This window comes from Spermophilus citellus (assembly GCF_964194105.1).
Source record: "Spermophilus citellus genome assembly, chromosome: 9".
Taxonomy (NCBI): domain Eukaryota; kingdom Metazoa; phylum Chordata; class Mammalia; order Rodentia; family Sciuridae; genus Spermophilus; species Spermophilus citellus.
Window position 1 is genome coordinate 9,916,282 of NC_138191.1, and position 20,252 is coordinate 9,936,533.

A 20,252-nucleotide genomic window follows, 5' to 3' on the forward strand; every position below is an offset into this window, starting at 1 on the left:
CCTTCTCTTATATGTTTTAGGGCTCTTTGAAAATTTGTGAAAGTTTGATGCTTATTCTTCTTCAAATGCTTGGTAAAATTTACCCATGAGGTCATCTATGCATGAGTTTTTATTTGTGTATAGTTTTCTGGTTGTATGTCTATTTATATTTTAGATTCCTTATTGAGTCAGTTTCAGTTTGTCTTTTTTAAGAATTTGTCTATTTTATCTATGTTATCCAGTTTTTGACAAAAATTATATATAATATTCCATTATAATCCCCTTTTATTCATCTACATCAAGAGTAATGTCTCCTTTTTATTTCGGATTTTAGCAATTTGAGTTTTTTTTCTTCCTTTTCTTATTTAGTCTAGCTAAAGATCTATCCATTTTGAAGATACTCTCAAAGAATCAACTTTTGGGTTTGCTAATATTCTCTACCTTTTTATTCTTTATTTCATTTGTCTCCTCTCTGATATTTATTATTATCTTCCTTTTGCTTCCTTTGGGCTTAATTTGTTCTTCTTTTGTAATGTCATAAGTTAAAAGAGTAAGTAGAGATCTCTTTCCTTTTTACATGTGTATCTTTACCACCATAAATTTGCCCTTAATCTCTCCATTAGTCGCATGATATATATTGTGGAATTTTTGTTTTCATTTTCACTCATATCCAAGTATTTTTAAATTTTCTGTTTTATTTCCTTTTTGATCCATTAGGTATTTAGTTCTATATAGGTTAATTTCTATATTTAATTACCGCACTCTGTGCATAGTACACAATAATACATAATACTTAATAATTTCATTTTATGTGTGGCAGAGAGCATACTTTGCATGATTTCTGTTCTTTTTAATTTATTGAGGCTTACTTTATGTACTAATAAAAAGTCTATCTTTAAGAATGTACATTTAAGAAAAATGTGTATCCTGCTTGTTGGACAGAGTAGTCTATATATGTTGTTTACTTATTTAGTAATTTTGTTTAAGTTTTATGTGTTCTTCCTGGCTTTCATTTTGCTTTTTCTATCAATTATTGAAAGTGGGATATTGAAGCCTTTGACTATTGTTGAATTATTTATTGTTCTTTTCAGTTTCATCAGTTTTTGACTCACGTGTTTTATGGCTCTGTTGTTTGGTGAATATGTTTATATTGCTCAGTCTTGATGAGCTGTATCTTTTTAAGGTGTCTGATTTCACCTCTAGTAGCCATATTTATCTTAAAGTCTATTTTGTCTGACACTGATAAAGAAAATTCAGCTCTTTTGGTTACCATTTTGCAAAGCTTGGCTTTTTCCCTTCTTTTACTTTTGACTTATGTCTCTGTGTCTAAATACATCTTTTACAGAAACATAAAGTTGGATGTTTGTATCATTCTTATTTACTGCTTGTGGAAGGGGTGTTACCACCATAGGATTATAAGGATGAGCTCACAACATCAAGTATATTCTGTTAATTTCTACCTTCATGTTGTAGTATTTAATATATTATGTTTGCCATCTTTGTGTTTTTTTATGTCTTATGACTTTTTGTTTTTCAATTCATACATTACTACCTTCTGCATTAAATAGCTACTTTATTGTATACACTTTAATTTCTTATTATTTCTTTTACTGCATATATTTTTAGTTTTTCTCATAGTGGTTGCCCTGGGGATTACAATTAGTCCCCTAATTTATACAATCTAATTTGGAATAATAGCAATTTAATTTCAATAGTACATAAACACTTTTGTCTTATTATATTTCCTTTATATCATCTCTATATTATTATTGTCATACAAGTTTTATCTTCATTCATAATAAGGTTATCAACACAGTTTTATAATCATTCTTTTTGCACTGCAAATATTATTGTGTATTATGCACTGAGAAAGTATTTCTCTCCAATTTCTTTGCTTTGCACAAAGCAAGATTTTCCATACTCTGGCCTCTTGCCTCTTCTAAAAAATGGGCCCGTACACATTTCCATTCTCTTTTCCTCTCCTTAAGAATCAACTAGTCATAGGAAATTAAAACAATAGTAAAAGACCTGAACATGTCTGACTACTCTGGTTGATTGAGTGAAGAAGTCTGTACAGTTGGAGGATTCAGTAATATTTTATACTTACTTATTTTATACTTCCAGCCACTTCTTTCAACCTACTCATAATTAGTAAAACACAATATTTAGAATTCCTTTTGCATATTATTTTTCTTATTTCTCAATTGAGTTAAAATCTTGATAAGACATAAGCGTGGCAAACTTTTCCATATCCCTTAATACATTATTATAATCAAGAATTACAATCCACTGATTCTTTAATCTTAAGGCTGTTTAAATGAAAAGAGTGCATTCAAAGAGAACAGCAACACCAGGAAAGATTTTTTTCCTATGTAGTTAGTATGTTATGTGGTATAGTAATTATAAAACTAATATGTTATTATTATAGAACTTTGAGGAAGTATAGGTAATTTTAAAATAAACCATAAACTTGGGAAAAAAAACTCTTTAAAATAGATTTAAATTTTTTTCAGGATTTTTTTTTCATATACATACGTACAAATCTATCTGTATACCCATCAATTATTTATCATTTTCCTAATTTCTTATAAAATTAAATTAATACCATATAACTTTATATTATTTTTCATTTAATATTTTAATTATTGAATGCCATTTTTTTTCTTTGAAAAATGTGACTTCTAATATCTGCATAAAAATTTTCTCATAGATAAATGACAATTAGCCTAAATATTTCTGTTTAGGGATTTTTACATGGTTTTAACATATTATTAAAAGTGCTGGATTTAATATTTTCATCTATATATTTTTCCTAAATTATGTCCCCAATATGGAACCTAGATTTGAAATTACAGAACCAATGGACCTGAATATTTCCATTTAACTTTAAGAGAGTTTGTAATAATTTGTCTAATTATAAGCAGTCATTCTCAAAGTGGTTGCCCTGGGGATTACAATGATTCTTTTAATTTATACAATCTAATATAAATTCAAAATATGTGCTTATGCTATTAACCACAATGGGTAATATATTTATATAAATAACCAATTAAAAATTGAGGTATTTCAATATTGTTCAATATTTTTTTGATATTAAATATTACCAAAGTTTGTTGGTTTCTATGTTAGTTTTCTAGGGCTGATGTTACAAAACACTAAAACGTGGGTGATTTAGAATAATAAAAATTTGTCATCTCTGCTCTGGAGTTAGGTCAGAAACCACAGTGCTAGTGGGACCTATTCTCTCTCATGGCTCAGAAGGACTCTTTTCTTGCCTCTTCTGTCTTCTGGTGTTTAACAGACATACTGCTCATCCCCTGGCTTGCAGATGCTTCACCCAGTCACCTGGTAGTCATCTCCCTGTGTGTCTTCCCTCGGTGGTCATTTGTGCTGGGTCCAGATTTCCCCTTTTTATAATGACTCCAGTCATTCTGTGTCAGGCCCCCCTCCAATGAGCTCATTTTAGTTTGAGCATCACTGCAAAAATCTTACGTCCAAATAAGATCATGTCTTTAGGTACTAAGGGTTAAAACTTGAACACATCTCTTTTTGTAGGACACAACTCAACCCAGAGCATCACTTAATTTTTCTTACACTTGTATTCTTAATCTATTTTTCTACTCAGGGTTCAATTTTTAGAGGTTGATTTGAAAGGACTTTTAATATTTAAGGATGGTGTATATAGGCTGAAAATATTGTCTACTCTGTTATTCTGATTTTTATCTATTATCTGTTATTTGCAAAAACTTAACAGTGAGGAATGAAAGTGATTTCATCTTTATCTTTTATTTCTCCAAGACAAAGAGAGTCTTTTCCTAACCTAAAAACAGAGAGATACTTTTATTCTTTATATTAGCTTATCCTGTCTGGAATTTATTTGGTAAGTTGTATGAAGAAAGTGTCTCCCTCCCTCCCCTCTCCTTTTATCCCATGCATTCTTCTACCCTTGTCCCCTGCCCATATTTCAGATTTTTTAAATGCCTGAAATTTGTCTCTTGACTTGGTGTAATCAAGGCTACTTCTTGGAAATATGGTTCTCCTATCGTAAGTATGTATATATGAGTGTATACCTCTAGGACTGTATATTCATATCTACATGATATACACATATACACATACGAGTGGTATTTGAGTCCTGGAGGTTGATGGATAAATAAAGGTGAGGCTGAAAAGGTGTTATAATCCTCTTCCTATTCAGGCCTAAAAGTAGCCTCTAACTTTTTTAACGACTGCAATCTCCCTCTTCCCTTGGTCCACTTCCTTTGCAAAGTACGGTCTTTTTGAGCGCTGCCTTCACTTCACGGTTCCTCAGACAGTAAATGATGGGGTTTAAAAGTGGGACAATGACTGTGTAGAGAACAGACACCACTTTGTTGGAGTTATAGGCATACATGAGCTTGGGGCGGGCATAGGTGAACAGGGTGGTGGAGTAGAAAAGAGTAACAACCGTCAGGTGAGAGGCACAGGTGGAGAAGGCTTTTTGGCGACCCTGAGCGGAAGGGATCTTGAGGATGGCAGTGAGGATGGTGGCATAAGATGCCACAACCACACCCAGGGGAACAGCAATGACCATGAGTGCCAAGAAGAAGTCCACCAGTTCAGCCTGGGAGGAGTCCTCACAGGAGACATTGAGGAGTGGAGAGATATCACAAAAGTAGTGATTGATCTGAGGTGTGCCACAGTAGTGGAGCCGGGCTATGAAAACCATTTTAACCATGGCTGTCACCAGTCCACACAGCCAGCACCCTCCGGCCAGTGTACCACAAAGCTGGTCGGTCATTATGACCGGGTAACGGAGGGGATTGCAAATGGCCACGTGGCGGTCGAAGGCCATGACAGCGAGGAGTATGTACTCAGTGCAGACAAAGGTCACAAAGAAGTAGAGCTGAGTCATGCAGCCGTTGAAGGAAATGCTCTTGTCGTGGCTGAGGAAGTCCACCAGCATCTTGGGACAGATGACTGTGACATACCACATCTCCAGGAAGGAGAGGTGGCTCAGAAAGAAGTACATGGGCTTGTGCAGCTGCCCATCACTGCGAATGGCTAGGATGATAAGAAGGTTCTCCAGCAGAGTCAGCAGGTAGGCGGCCAGGAAGACAGAGAACAGGAGAAGCTGGAAAGCTGGTCGAGTTGGAAATCCCAGAAGAATGAAATATGTGGTCATGGTACGATTATCCACTTCCAGAATCCTGGTGATCATGACTGGCTGTGGACACAGACAAAGTCAGTTCCTCCCATGTTCTAACCACCAGCCTAGGGTTAATTACACTGAGAGCCCACCACCAGCAAGTTCATCTCAACAGGAGCTTTGCTACCTTTATATATTTCCTCTTGAACTGGGATGAGAAACAGTACTTTTGAGAAAAAGATTAACTATAGGAAGCTTATGTTTTTTTTTTTTTTCAGATTAGTTCACAGTCACACAGACATGAAATTAGAACCTTCTGGTTCTCAGTTCTGTGCTTTGTCCATCTGTCACCACTGGACATAGGAGAGTGGCATTTCTACCACCCTTTTGCTACAAGCAAACCATTGCAGTTCACTGTAAGTGTAAGGAAGGCAGAAGACCCAATATCTCATTTTCTATGTATCATTTATGTGACTCTAGAGTGGTCAGATGACTCACTAATCTGTAAAATGTACGTAATCCTCTTGTTTTTCTCTAACAAGGTTGCAAAGTTTGAATGAAGGAAATAGTTGAGCACACCCATAGGATTAAGAGCAAAAACAACGTTGATATGAATATTCACCATCTTCTCAGAGAACGAAATTGAATGAATAATGTGAAGGTTATTGTTTCCTTTGATCCAATGCATTGTAAAGAATGTTTGATGAGGCGTTTGAAAAAAGAGTACATTCAAATTCCACTCTTGTGTCTCTATACCTAAGTGCATACGTTACATAAGCCTTCAGAATAACTAAATTTATTTCTCAGGTGAGTCTAATGGGTTAATACTCACATTTTGTAAACATCAAATGAGTTTTTGAGTTTAATTCAGTTTCTAAGTGTACCTGCTGTTACCTTTCCAGGCCACTCTACCTACCCACACACAGCACCTCCTCACTGAAAACAACACATACTCTGCCTTGCACAGTCCCCTCCCTAGAGAGACTATGAACCCTAAACAACAAGGAACTAAGTGGTCAACACAAAGTTACAATTAAAGAGAATGGGGGAGGCTATATCAGGACTTTTTCAAGGGTGTTAGAAGAGAGAACTCATAATCTGTTTGAGAAGAATATAGACCATGTAAAATAAATAAATAGATAGATAGATAGATAGATAAAAGGTGATCCTTCCTATTAAGTGACTCTTCTGCATTCCTGTCCAGATAATCATCAAAATGTCTGGTCTCTTTCTTGGGCAGTGTGAGAATCGTTCCAGAACCTACTAGGCATTAAACAGTCTACCATTTCCACCCTTCCCCTGTGTCTTACTGCTTGAGACCTCTTCTGCTTTTCTCCAGAGCTCAAATCATTCTCGCCCTCCATTCCTCAAAAGCTTACTTCTGTGGCCTAAATATGGAGAACAGTTGGAAAATTACTGTCTGACCCATTCATTTCTCTCTTCCCACTTAGATCATAGCTTTTTGATCCTGAAGAAAAGCACAAAAATTAACTCCTAATTATCTATGTTTAGAAAGACAGAGATGAATAACCAAAAAAGGCAATAAAAATTACAATAGAGAAAATTCAACAAATCACAGTTTCCTGTTGGAATACAGTTTCTTAAACACACACACACACACACACACACACACACACACACACACACAATTTGACCTTGTTAATCATAGCCTGGTATTTGCTAGTGGAGCATTGGGACTGTTAGGCTTATAAACAGGTAAAGTTCACGAATCCTCCCTAGTTTTTCTTTCATTCTGGTTTCTTTTAACTTGTTAAGTTCCACATTTTCAGTTCTGCAAATATTTCAATGAAATCAACATAGGTGCATTAAAATGATGGGAAATCATCATATACAGGCTATTCATTGTTATATTAATTAATATTATTATATTATAATGTAATAATAACAATCTTATTACATGCTACATTTGAGTTTTTATAGGTGTCCTACATTTGGGACAAAGTTTAATCTATGAGTCCAAGAGTTAAAACTAACTTGATATTTATTTATGAATACTTTAAGCCAGTCTGCCTTCTGGCTTACTCTCACCATGTCTCCAACAAAAGTTAACATGCTTCTGGCTACCAAGTAGTGGTACTACTATTGGAGATGCAATTTCTTGGCCTATGGTAATAGGAAAAATATCCCTAAAGCCATGTTCTTGGGTTCAGTCCCTGAGTGAAATGGTTATATTCCAGAAAATGATAGGAAAACGATTAGTGTTTCTTCTTCCTAAAACCACCCCCATTTGCCCCTAAAAATTATAGGCTGAAAATATAGTTCTAAGAATGACTTTAGAAAACAGTGCAATATGTTCTCAGTACATTACAAAGTCAGGTACATGCCTCAAATTTGGAAACAAAAACATCTCACTTAATTCTAATAGTAAAAATCAGTAAATGAAGTGGAGATATTGTCACAAGAAATATACATCCATTCATTCTTCCTCTACCTCCAACAGAAGTTTAAAAGTTCCATGTGCAGAACCACAAATCAATTCACACAAAATGAAAGTACCAAAGATATAAAGGAAAGGGAATATGCAGTATTATATCAAGAGCATTTTACTGAGGAGCTGTATTATTTGAGCATGGAACTTACCCTGAGCCTCCTAGTGGTCAAGTAAAACAGGTGGACAATTGGAAATGCAGAATAATTACTTTTGAGTCTCAAAATTCTGTTAAATATATATATATATATATATATATATATATATATATATATATACAATAAAAAATAAACACACACATATATATGCATAAGTATATATATTTATATAAAAATTGGTATTTTATAATAAAGGGGAAAACAAATGAATAAACAGATACAGTGCTTTACCCAAAGGTGCACACAATGTGTACGTAGTGAGGGCAGCAGTTTCTTAGAGTCACATCCTAGCAGCTTCTGAGGCTGCTCAGACAGTGCATCTAGTAAAGTGTGTGGAAGACAGCCAGGCCCACACAGTGAGCAGCCTGCCTTCCAGGGGATGCTCTTTACCACTGGGTCCTGAGGAGGCTGTGCTGACTGACACACAGCAGCAGCATTCCTGCCCAGGGATGCCACAGAGTCATCTATCTGAAAGCACATACACTTTTTCATCTGGTCCTCACAATCAGGGATTGGGATGGGTTGAACATTATCATGCTTACTTGGTAAATATACAAAATACTTAGCTCAAGGGTATACAGCTAATTGCTTAATGACAGAATTTAAATTAAAGTATAAAATTTCTTTTTTATAACCCACTCCTATTTATGTATGAGAAGAGAGAGGGTGATATATGAGTTAGATGTGGGGTTTTTTTGTATTTTATTTTGAGCTTTAAGTTGTACCTTTGGAAATGGTTTTTAGAACCCTCTGGATAAAGAGAAATACAAATTCAAGGAATGAGAAATCAAAGTGTCAGAATAAGAGTCAGGTGAAGATTCCAGAATAATGGTGTTTTAAAACAGTGGGAGTTTAGCTCAAACTTCTTTTTTTTTGTTTCCCAGATAAGAGAACACCAGAATGTTTAAATGATTTTCCTAAAGTTAAAACAGCTGTATATTGACTAAGTTGCCATTTATTAATGATTATATGTTGCTCCTTGGCCAGTTTTAATCCATAGATATCTGCCAGACTCCATTCATTTTAATATTCTTTCTATGATCTAAATAATGTTGGCTCAAGACAAATTGATTTTAACTTAATTTCAATAGAATCACAAGAGTTACAATCATGATTTTTCTTGAAAAAGGTATATTCCACTAGCTTTCAGAATTGATAGTGCCTTCTATTAATTTCAAACACACACACACACACACACACACACACACACACACACACACATAGCTAAAGAACTAGAAAGAAAATGTTCAGCTATAGAAACACAGAGCCATGAAGTTCTAAGGAACAAGATAGGTCATTAGATATAATTCCTCTCCAAATTTATGGGTCACTGATGCATAGAACAAAGTATTCAGCTAATCTTTTCTGGATCCAGGGAAACAAAACTCAATATCTACAAAGAAAAAATTAAACTCAATATATACTTAGAAAAAAATTAACCTGTGATCAATACGTTAGGGTCTCTTCTAGAACCCAAGCTGCTATATCCATGAGTCCTGGTTCTGTTTTCTGGAGTTGCACAGAGAAATCTCATTGCTTTGTCAAAGGATGGCCTTTCACTGCTTGAAATCAGTGATAAGACTCATTCAACCTCTAACCTTTCCGTCACCCATGCCTCATCATATCATTCCTTCTTGAGACTGAATCTTCCACTTCCATATGATCATCATTACCTGACCCAGTTTAACTAGGACAGTTAGTGGGAAGCAAGATCTCAAAACTGTGAAAACACAGGTAGGATCTAAGACTTAGTTTCATTCTGAAAACTGAGAAATAAAATAGCTTCAGTCTCCTGAGCCCTCCACTGGAGAGGAGCAAGAAGCTCTCCCTCGGACTCCCCAGCAGGGTGATGCTGGCCGTCCCCACAGAAAATCAGCAAAGAGCCCTGGATCATGATGGGCTTGGGAAGGGATCTGCTTTATTGTTTGTAGAGAAATTAGGAGCAGAACAGAATCTTTATGTGGATGAAGTGCTCCTGAGACTGCACACATTTTAAAAATCACTATGTGAGCTCTGTGCAGAATGATGTAGCCAAACTCAGGGTCTCAGAAGTCTCCAGACCGGGCCACAGGCAGTGAAAGATGTGACAGAATCATAATCTGTGTGCAAACTCGTCTTCTATCAATTCCTGGCCTTCTAGGATCCTCAATGGCAAGGCATGTTTTTAAAAGGAAGCAATACATGCTTACTTCTTTAAATCAGCTTTATTCTTTGTAAATTTTATTAGTGCATTTTAATTATCATAATTATACATAATAGTAGGATTCACTATGCTGTATTCATAGATATATATAATCTGAGATTCATTGGTGTCTATTCATTTGTACATGGACATAGCATAATTTGGTTGACTTTGTTCACTTTTACAGGGACATGATTCTAGTCCACATCCCTTTTCCCAGAACCTCTTAGGAACAGTTATGTTTCAGGAGTGAATGCCTAGAAGTTCCTAAGTTTGTGCCAGTAAACTCTTCTCTATTTCTTAGTTTCTACTTTGAGTTAGTTTTGAGGACTTTAGGCAAAATATCTATATTCAATATCCCTGATCCTCTACCCCTTTTAAAACTTTCCAAAACTATAGACTATTTTTCAACTATTTCTCTTTCCATTTATGGGAAAGTGGCTTAAATTCTATTGATTTCATTTTGAGCTTGACTAGTCTTTCAATTTATCTCAGATTTCTAGTTGAGGATAAATGCACCCACACACACAAAAAAAAATTAAAATTTATTTCACAGTGAAAAACAGGTCTTACCTTCTTCCTCTTTGGTACTATGAGTAGCAGTGCAATCATCCTTTATCTTCTATGAAGCTTTAAGTCATTAAAACCTCTGCAACCGCCATCCCATTTGCTTGTGGTTGCCCTTATTTAACACAAAAACACATATGCATACTCACATACCTGTATTCTACTGCATTCCTTACAAATACATATTCGTTAGTGTGCTGTTAGAATCACACATTGATTCTATTCTCTCTGCCACTTTTTAAATTTCTGTCTCTTAAATCAGAATAGATTTGGGCTCTGCATATTGCAAGACAGAGAGTTGAGCTGGTACATTAAATTGAGACATCTTCAGTACAACAGGCCTTCCTAGGTAATTTTCAGATTCAGGCTCATATCATCTAGAGTGAGCTCTCATAGTAAAATCTTAAAATAGCACGAGAATTCAAATCACACAGTATATCTGAATGCCTCACATTCTTCATATGGCTTTATACGCATAGGTGATAAAGAAATCTCCATTGAATTGAAATTAATACATACATATAACTGTGTCCTCTCACTCCCTACACCTCCTTGTAACACTGCATATCATATACTCATAGACGACAAACTATTTTCAAAAATCTATGAAATGAAAATCCTGATGCATCAGTAATTTAAATAAAAATTATTTTCAATTTTTCCTTGCTTCCCTTCAAAATAATGAGAAATTAAACACTGGCCAAATCTCCTTTTAGAAATATCTGAGGTTTTTTTTTTTTAACAACTTACCATTTTCTGTGATAAAACTTTTCTCTGCCTCGTCAGGGATAGCCTCCTTGCCCTGAGAGAGGAGAAGAAATCATATAGACTGGAAGGAGGAGAGCAATCTCCCTCAGCCTAAGAGAGTTGTCTGTCTCCACGGAACTTGAAGGAGGTCCTGAATGGACCTATTTGTGCTTCTGTGTGCCTTGGAGTTTCTGAGCAGGAACAAACTCCCTTCCACCCACAGGGAACTTCCCAAGAGACACCACCTTCAGGAAAGTATTTGGCCTTTCCAAGGCTCAAGGGCATCCTAGGGGAAATACTGGAGGAAGAGAAGCAAGCCAAGTGGAATCTAAGGCACAAGAGGGAATTTTGACTGAAACTACACTGCCCCTCCTTCCCAAGCAGACTCTAGGGAAGAGGAAAATGGAGAAAAAAAATGTGTGTGTGTGTGTGTGTGTGTGTGTGTGTGTGTGTCTTTTTTTCTGAGCAAAGAGTCTCACAAATAATAAGGTCCTCTGGGGGAAAATATTAATATAACCCAAGCCATTCAGAAAAGAGAAATGACATTTAGCTATCTCTCTTTGGAGATTCAAGTACGTGAATACACACATGTACTAGCTTCCAACATTCAGATGTTGTGTTTACCAGAATCAACTCCACATGCATAGCCAACTCACGCATCAGTAACTCAGTAGATGTGAAAAATAAATAAGCATTCGGATGATATCTGTATTTTCAAAAAGGAGTAAGAACATGTATATTATAAATAGTAGACATTCAGAAGCATACAAAGGTGTTCAGAGGAACTACAAGGTAGTAAGACTGTATAGAAAATATACATACTGACATGGGAATGGACAATGACATCTTTAGTTAGGTATGTGCTGCTTCATGGGTTAGAATACCTTCACACCCAGGAATCTCAGGGGCAGAAGGACACCAAGACTACGGTAGACCATGAAGAAGATCTGTGGGAACTTGATATTCATGCCCTTGAAGGATGTTGACCAATGTCAAAGCATGTAGTTTTCTGGAGCTGAGAAAGATGAGGTGTAGTCAAGAGATCATGACTTGCCCCAGTATAAAATTAAACTCTATTAAATGACAGAATTTTTTTTAAGGAAAAAATCCTTAGGCTACACAAGCCCTAGTTCATATTTATAGGCGGAACCTCTGGTTACTCCTCATTATTTTCCAACTTGATTAACAATTCCAAAAGGAAGTTTCACCCACAGAAAACTGGGATAATGCTTCTTTCTTCTCTAAGTAGATGCCTAGTTCATTACTCTTTGGTGTTATTCTGCAGGAGCCCCACCATTCGTTCAGTAAACATGTACTGAGTGTCTTCTAAGCATTGGGAACTATTCTGTTCATTTGTCTCTAGTTCTTTCACACAGTTATGTAATCATTTTACAACTTTGAGGCATTTGATGGTACATTTCAAGAACCACAACCAAATAGGAAATAAGGGTTAATGCCATTGACATTAATCCATCCTCCTGACATAGAGAAGGAAAAAGTGATTCAGGTATCTCAAAGAGGAGAAATACAAAATGGACATGAACTTTGAATAAAAATGTGGGTTTTCATTGCCTTTTGCCAAGATCAGGAAACAAATTCTCAAATTTCTTCTCCAAGTATCATGTCCTTAATCTTTAAAAGGACATACCAACATTAACAAAAAGGTTAGTATTGGATAAATAGCTCTGAAGATGGTCTTTGAAGCTAGAGCTTCATTTTATTCAAATATTTGAATACTTGAATAAAATAATGAGGCTATTTCTAGTTAAGTGACCTGTGTTAACTGGCTTCTCTTCTTCATCAAGAGATGGTCTCATCTTTCCAGTCTTTTATTAAAACTAGATGTGGAGCTTACAGTATGCAACCTTCTAAATCAAAGTTCTGTTTATTTAATTTGGAAATTTTGGTGGAACATAGGAAATATGAATCCCTTACAATCAATTACAAAACTCTTGGACTAAGAGTTCTCAGGTAACCAATTCATTGTTTTCTAATACAGTATATAGTATATAGCAGGCAATATTGTTATCTGTTCAAAGAGGAAATATTTTATTTATATGACATAATAAACGTATAACTTTAGAAGAATATATGGAAGAGCAGAAGAACCTGGTGGATTAAATATTATTGTGGAAAGATTTATGGACAAAAGTAATTACTAGCCCAGATGTTATTTTTTAAAAGTCCTCATAGCTGCTATTATGAACTAAGAACTGATGCCAATAGAATGTGGTCTTGTTACGACTACCAAGTACTTAAAGTGAAAGGGAATTCTGTTTGTTCTTTATGATTTCATGATACAAAGGAAAATAATTGTTCATTAAGAGCTATATTCAGGCTGGCAGGGGAAACTCATATACTACACTTTTAAGTTGAGTATGTAAAAGTAAGGTGCATATATACTACAAAATGCATGGCTATGGGGGAAAATATTCTGTATGAATATGTTTACCTTTGGTGAAGAAAAACTAAGCAATTTTTAACTTAATAGGTTGAAGTTTAGTGCAGAAACTCATATTTTTTCTTCCTGTTAGTGTTTTATAATCATTCTTTTTTTAAACTTTTTAAAAAAATTTTATTGCCTCTGCTTTTAATGTTGTACCTATGGAATCAATGCTCAGTCCAATATTATTATGCATTCCCCTTGTTTTCTTTCCTGTAGTTTTATAATTTCAGACCTTACAGTTAAATCTTTAACTCATTTTGAGTTGATTATTTTTAGAAATATTATATATATATTTTTTTACTTTTTAAAAAATTTATGTTTTATTATTGCACATAATAGTGGAATTCATTATGATATATTTGTACATGCACATAAGATACTTTGATCAGTTACATTCTCCATTACCACTCATTTCCCTCTCGAATTGGTGTGAATATACTTTGTATACAACCAGAGATATAAAAAATTGTGCTCTATATGTATAATAAGAATTGTAATGCATTCTGCTATCATATATATATATATATATATATATAATAAACAAACAAAAAAGAATATACATGAAGAAAAGATAGTCTCTTCAATAAATGGTATCAGGACAATTGGATATTCACATGTGAAAGAATTCAGTCACACCATATTTTATGCTTTACAGAAAAACTAAGTAACAGGGAAGGAGTAGTAATGGAAAATGTAATTTTATAATCATTTCTGAAAATCATGTTCTATCTATTTCTTCTCTAATGTCCTAAAATTCTGAGGCAGATAACCATGTCTGTGATTTCTATGAAGTGTTTTGTAAGATAAAATAATCTATGTTTCCTTTTTAAATGCAAGTACGTTCTTAGTCAATTTTGATGGACAGTGCTACTATTTTAAAAGAGTTTGATTTTATTTACAAATCCATGCTTAGTTTGACTGCATTCCACCCTCTTATTTTCCCTGGCTGCACTGAGTATGCATTTAAAACTGAATTGAAGCTGGGTACAGTGGCCCACTCCTGTAATCCCAGGAACTCTGGAGGCTGAGACAGGAGGATAGAAAGTTTGAGACCAATTTAGCAAGGCCCTAAGCAACCCTGTCTCAAAAAAAAAAAAAAAAAATTAAAAGGGCTGGGAATGTTGCTCAGTGGTTAAGCACCCCCTGGGTCCAATTCCTGATACCAAAAAAAAGTTCATAACGGCTATGTCATGACAAGAGTGGTACAAACAGCATTTGTAGCAGATGACACTGTCCAGCTCTCCCTCGAGCAATATGTAGGCCAGTATCTAGAAGAAGAATACGAAGCATGAAAACTAGGCTAAAACGGCAAAGGCAAGCATTAAGACTGGTATTTGACATTCTAGAGGAGATGTCTGATGTGTTTCAATCCTTGTTAAGAGGAAGGACTTTACTGACTCCACCCAATGACACCCCAATACAATATTAAATTATATATTTGAGAATTGTAACTTTCTAATCAGCTTGTGGTTGTCTTCAAATAGTTACATTGATGCTTCACATAGAAAGAATATGATACTACAATGACAAAATGACAATGATGATGGGACTTGAGAGTCATTGGATGCTAAATGCATTATATCCCTGAAGGTCTTCCTAAGTTTCACTGGACAAACACAACTCTATCAAAGGCCATGCCCGGCATCAAATCAACTTAGAGAATCACAGGGTAGGAAACACAACATCCCCTCAAGGCAGCCTCAGCAGTTTCTGTAAAGGGGAAAGAGTCCTGAAAATGGGAATGGGCAAGATCCTGTCGTTTGAGATCACAGCTAAGCTACGAGCACATGAAATTTGTACAGAGGAGGGCAGAATCCACCTTAGCTTGGAATCCTCAAGCCCCCTAAAAGCCAGTCGTATCTCTTGCAACAGTTTCATGGGCATCCATAGCTTCCAGGATTCCCTGCAAAAGAGGCCAAGTTATAAAAGTAGTTGAAACCTTTATTTCTCACTGGGCTTTTATAATATATGTATGCATTATCCTCCCAGTCCAGAGGACACTTACTAGCCACAGGTAACTTGTATCATACACAATGTTGTCTAGCAACATTTCCAAGGTGCCAGAAGTTGGAAGTTCAACCTACTTCAAATTTATTCACAAAGAGAAAAGAGTTTAATAACCTTTTACTAACACCCACATTATCTATTTAGTATTCCTAATAAGCACATGAGGTAGGTGATGTTATTTTCATTATAAAAAGAAGAAATGAAGAGTGGAGAAGTGCAGTTCCTCACCTCCATATAATGTGTTAATATAATATGTTAATGCTAAAGCCAGGAGCAAACTGAAATTGGTTGCTTCTAGGATCTGAACTCATAAACTCCATGCCTTTCATAACTACAAGAAAGGAAAACAATACATGATGTAAACTGAGTCACACTCAAAGAAGTTTCTAAGACTAGAGGTTTTATGAAAATAAAGCAACTAACATTGTTTTAGTGTCAGATTATTTTTGGCTAGTTCATTTTACATACTACAAAAATCTAAAATTATTATTAATCAAATGGTTTTCTTCTCTTTCCAAAGCCTGGCTGAAAATAAGCAACTGTGGACTGACTAATCATCTGAACTTATTGGAATTTGCTCAATTGCATATTTATTTCAGTTTTTATGTATGCCATGTCTAAGTAACCATTGAATTTGGTTCAACGTGCTGAAATTTGGGTAAATGAGCCTAGAGTCTGGATATGACAATATCTATGAATGATTCAAACAACTTTGCAAAACTCAAGGGATCTTGGTAGAATATCTACAATTTAGGCTATGAACCTGACCCATCTCATTCATCACAGAGATATCCTCATCCTATCTATGGTTCTCAAACATTCTCTCTTATCAAGAGACTTTCTGTTCATATGGTCCTTTGCCCAGGGGCAAAATTTTACACAAGTATGGTTGCAGACAACAACTAGTTAAAACAGATGCAACCTATAATGCTGGAGAAGAATCTGTTTAAAAGTTTTCTAACACAATTCAGCTACTACCTATTCGACATCCAATCAGTTAATCAGTTTCACGTCCTCCTGAGATTCAAAGAAAGACAAAGAGGGTATTTAGCCATATACATTGTGCATATATGACTTAATGCCAAGCAGTGTGTGTCTCTCTGTTTACTTTCAGGGGGATATCAAGAATGTCGAAATAAAGGGTATGTATCAGATGGCATGAAATTTTTCTTGGGGATGAATATGTAATTTTGCATTTCCTCACAAAAGTTGGATTTAATAATATGATCTTCAAAATTTACTTTCCCATATGAAACAGCAGCTTCATCACTTGCAAAGTAATAGACTTGTAGGAAAACTCAAACCGTTTGCTAAACAGAAGTTCCTAGGAACTAAGCTAAACCAGACTTAATTTGGAAACTCTTGTACAAAATCAATGGCTTTTTAGGAGATTGCTAGACAGTATTTAGAGAAATGGTAGACTATTGACATTTATATTCCTTTCTAGCACATTCTCTGATTCCTTGGTGAGGTCCTATGAACACTCTGTTACTATTCTCCCATCTCCGTCTGCCACACATCAGTCTGGAACATCCCTCGGATAGGGACATTTGCCCAGGACTGACTTTTGGAAGGCCTCCTTCACCTCCTTGTTCCTCAGGCAGTAGATGGCTGGGTTGAGAAATGGGACAATGACAGTGTAGAGCACGGAAATGACTTTGTTGTAGTTGAAGGTGTACATGGCTCGGGGCCGTGCGTAGGTGAAGAGAGTGGAGGAATAGTAGATGACGACTACTGCCAGGTGAGAGGTGCAAGTGGAGAAAGCCCTGTGACGTCCCTGGGTAGTTGGGATTCTCAGGACGGCTGCGATGATGGCTGCATAGGATGAAATCACAGCCACCAGAGGGAGTAGAATCATCACCAAAGCCAGCAAGAAGTCCACCAGCTCTGCTTGCTCCTTGTCAGAGCAGGTGAGGTTCAGCAGTGGGGAGATATCACAGAAAAAGTGGTTGATGACGTTGGGTCCGCAGTAGTACAGTCGGGAAATGAACAGCAGCTTCATCATGGAGCTGAAAAACCCACTTCCCCAAGAGGCAGCCGCCAGACGAGTGGCCAAGCTGGAAGGCATGAGACTCGGGTAGCGGAGGGGATCACAGATGGCCAGGTAGCGGTCATAGGCCATGACAGCCAGCAGGACGCATTCTGTGCAGGCCAGAGCAATGAAGAAGTAGAGTTGAGTCATGCAACCCATGTAGGAGACTCTTCCATCCTGGGTAAGAAAGGTTCCCAAGAGCCGAGGAATGGTAACGTTGATGTACCATAGCTCCAGGAAGGAGAGGTGACCAAGAAAGAAGTACATGGGGCGATGAAGGCTTGGGGTGAGCCGGATGGTGGAGATGATGAGCACGTTCTCCAGCAGCGTCAACAGATAAATGGCCAAAAAGAAGACAAACAGGAGCAGCTGGAGGGGTGGAGATGTGGGGAAGCCCACCAAGACAAACTCTTCCACGTGGCCTCCACTCAAATTCCCCATGACCTCTGTCCACTTGAGTGTCTGAGAAGGTAACAGGAAGAGAAAAAGGTTGAAAGATAGGTGGATCAAGCCATTACTGTCTCCCCACAGCCTGCAACCACGGAAGAAGGTCAGTGGTGCAACATACCATCAATGATTATTATTATATCATTTTTCCCTTTCTTTTGCTGTTTTATCTTCCATTTCCAGGCAAAGGTCCTCAGGGTTGAGGACTGTACTTAATAACTAGCAATTTTAACTGTGCTTAGTTTTGGATGAATGTCTACCGAGAGATTTCAGAACCAGCCTTGGTGTTTTGATTCTTGGGTTTTTGTTGTTGTTGTTGTTGTTATTGTTGTTGTTTTGATGCTCTCTTTTCCCTTCCTCAAACTTTTAAGCCCTGTAGCATCTTTACTCCATATTTGTGGAAAGAGCAAATATATCAAAGAAAGAGTGACAGCAAACTGGCGACGGAGGGCTTCATTTTCTCACGGGAAATTAAGGACAAGTAGTGGCTCAAGGAGAATTTTTGAGCTGTCGGGAAGGCAACACAGCAGAAAGAAAGTTGGTTTGAAAAGGGTTCATTCACAGCAGGAGAAACAATCCAGTATAGCGATTAGGAAGCTCTGTTTCAGAAAAGAGTACTTTTTTCCTCAATCATTTTACAACTATTTTGTCAGTACATTCTCTGTGCCAGAATTAAACTCTGTAATTTCTGGGCCTGTGTGATAGGTTTAAAAAAATATCCCACAGGCTGTGTACTCTGGTGGTTCCTGTAGTCTCGGCTACCTCACGAGGCTGAGGCAGGAAGATTGCTTGAGCCCAGGAGTTTGGGAGAAGACTGGGCAACATAGTGAGACCCTGGATAGAAAAACAAAAACCAAAAAGGTATGCGTGTTCCAAGTCCTGGAATTCGTAGATAGTATCAGGACTTTTCAGATGTGATTAAATTAAGAATTTTGGAATAGGAAGATCATCCTGGATTATCTAGATGGTCCTTAAATGCAACCAAAGGGCCCTTAAAAGAGAGAGCGAGAGAATTGAAATAGATATACAGAGGATAAGGCAACGTGAAGATGGAGCCAAGAGATTAGAAGAAGAGATTGCAGGGCGTAGAGGTGGGAATGACTTGGCCATAGGTGAGGAATGGCCACATCCATCCGAAGCTAGAAGAGACAAAGCAGGAATTCACCCCCAGAACTTCCAGAGGAAGCACAAGCCTGCCAACACCTTGAATCCAGCCAAGTGGATTCCAGATTTCAGACTCCTGTTCTGCAGGACTATGAGAGTAAAGCTCTGTTGTTTTAAGCCATTAAACTGTGTCAACATTGCCACAGGAAATTGGCAATGCTGCAAAAGAAATGAGGTGGTCCTCTTCCTCCTAATCATTCTGCTCTGCCTTTCCAATTTCCTCTCAATCTTGCCTGTGACCTGGTATTGCCAGAGGACCTCTGGTAAAACTGCAAATCGGACTTGAGCTAGGGTCCTATGTGAGATATCATCATTCATTCCCAGTTTTGTCAACACTTAGCCCTTTACATTTTTCCCCTTTAAGAAACTTTTAAAGGGCTGGGCCCTGTGGCATATGCCTGTAATTGCAAGCAACTCAGGAGGCTAAGACAGGAGGATGGCAAGTTCAAGGCCAGCTTCAGCAACTAGCAAGACCCTTTTTATTTTTATTAAAATAAAAAGTAAAATAACTGGGGGTATAGCTTAGTAGTAGAGCACCCTCCTAGGGTTCAATTCCTATTGCAATAAATAAATAAATAAAATTTAAAATAATATGCCAGCTTGATGACTTCTTTTAATCAGACATTTATATAGTTAAAGGGACTCTAATTCCACTGCATTGGTAATATTGACCTTTCTAAATGAAACTACTATATCACTTTTTTATAGGTTCAGTGAAATCTAAATATCAAGGCTATAATACCCACTAAGACTTATTTCAAAAATTATGCAAATAAATGTCTTTAAAATATGAGAAGTTTTACATCATTTGTCTCATCCTTGTCACAATGTAATGTAATGACTTCTATAATTGCAAGTCTTTTATGGATTTCTCTATATCTGTCTATATTTTTTTCCTGAACTCTAAAAATTGTAAGTGCTTTGTAAAATATTTTCCTCTAGAGAT

General features: G+C 36.5%; 3 protein-coding genes across 3 annotated transcripts in view; 1 reads left to right on the forward strand and 2 right to left on the reverse strand.

Annotated features, from left to right (window-relative positions):
* The window catches only part of LOC308655784 (interferon-activable protein 203-like), a 441,182-nt gene that overhangs the window by 61,487 nt on the left and 359,443 nt on the right, over window positions 1-20,252 (forward strand). The gene's annotated exons all lie outside the window — the stretch shown is intronic.
* OR6Y1 (olfactory receptor family 6 subfamily Y member 1) lies at window positions 4,202-5,179 on the reverse strand (the record flags this gene model as incomplete). Its single annotated transcript, XM_081308212.1, has 1 exon — window positions 4,202-5,179. One exon carries the CDS (start codon window positions 5,177-5,179, stop codon window positions 4,202-4,204), a length of 978 nt encoding a protein of 325 aa, XP_081164338.1.
* Window positions 17,183-18,136, reverse strand: OR6P1 (olfactory receptor family 6 subfamily P member 1; the record flags this gene model as incomplete). Its single annotated transcript, XM_081306066.1, has 1 exon — window positions 17,183-18,136. The coding sequence occupies one exon, from the start codon at window positions 18,134-18,136 to the stop codon at window positions 17,183-17,185; it is 954 nt and encodes a 317-aa protein (XP_081162192.1).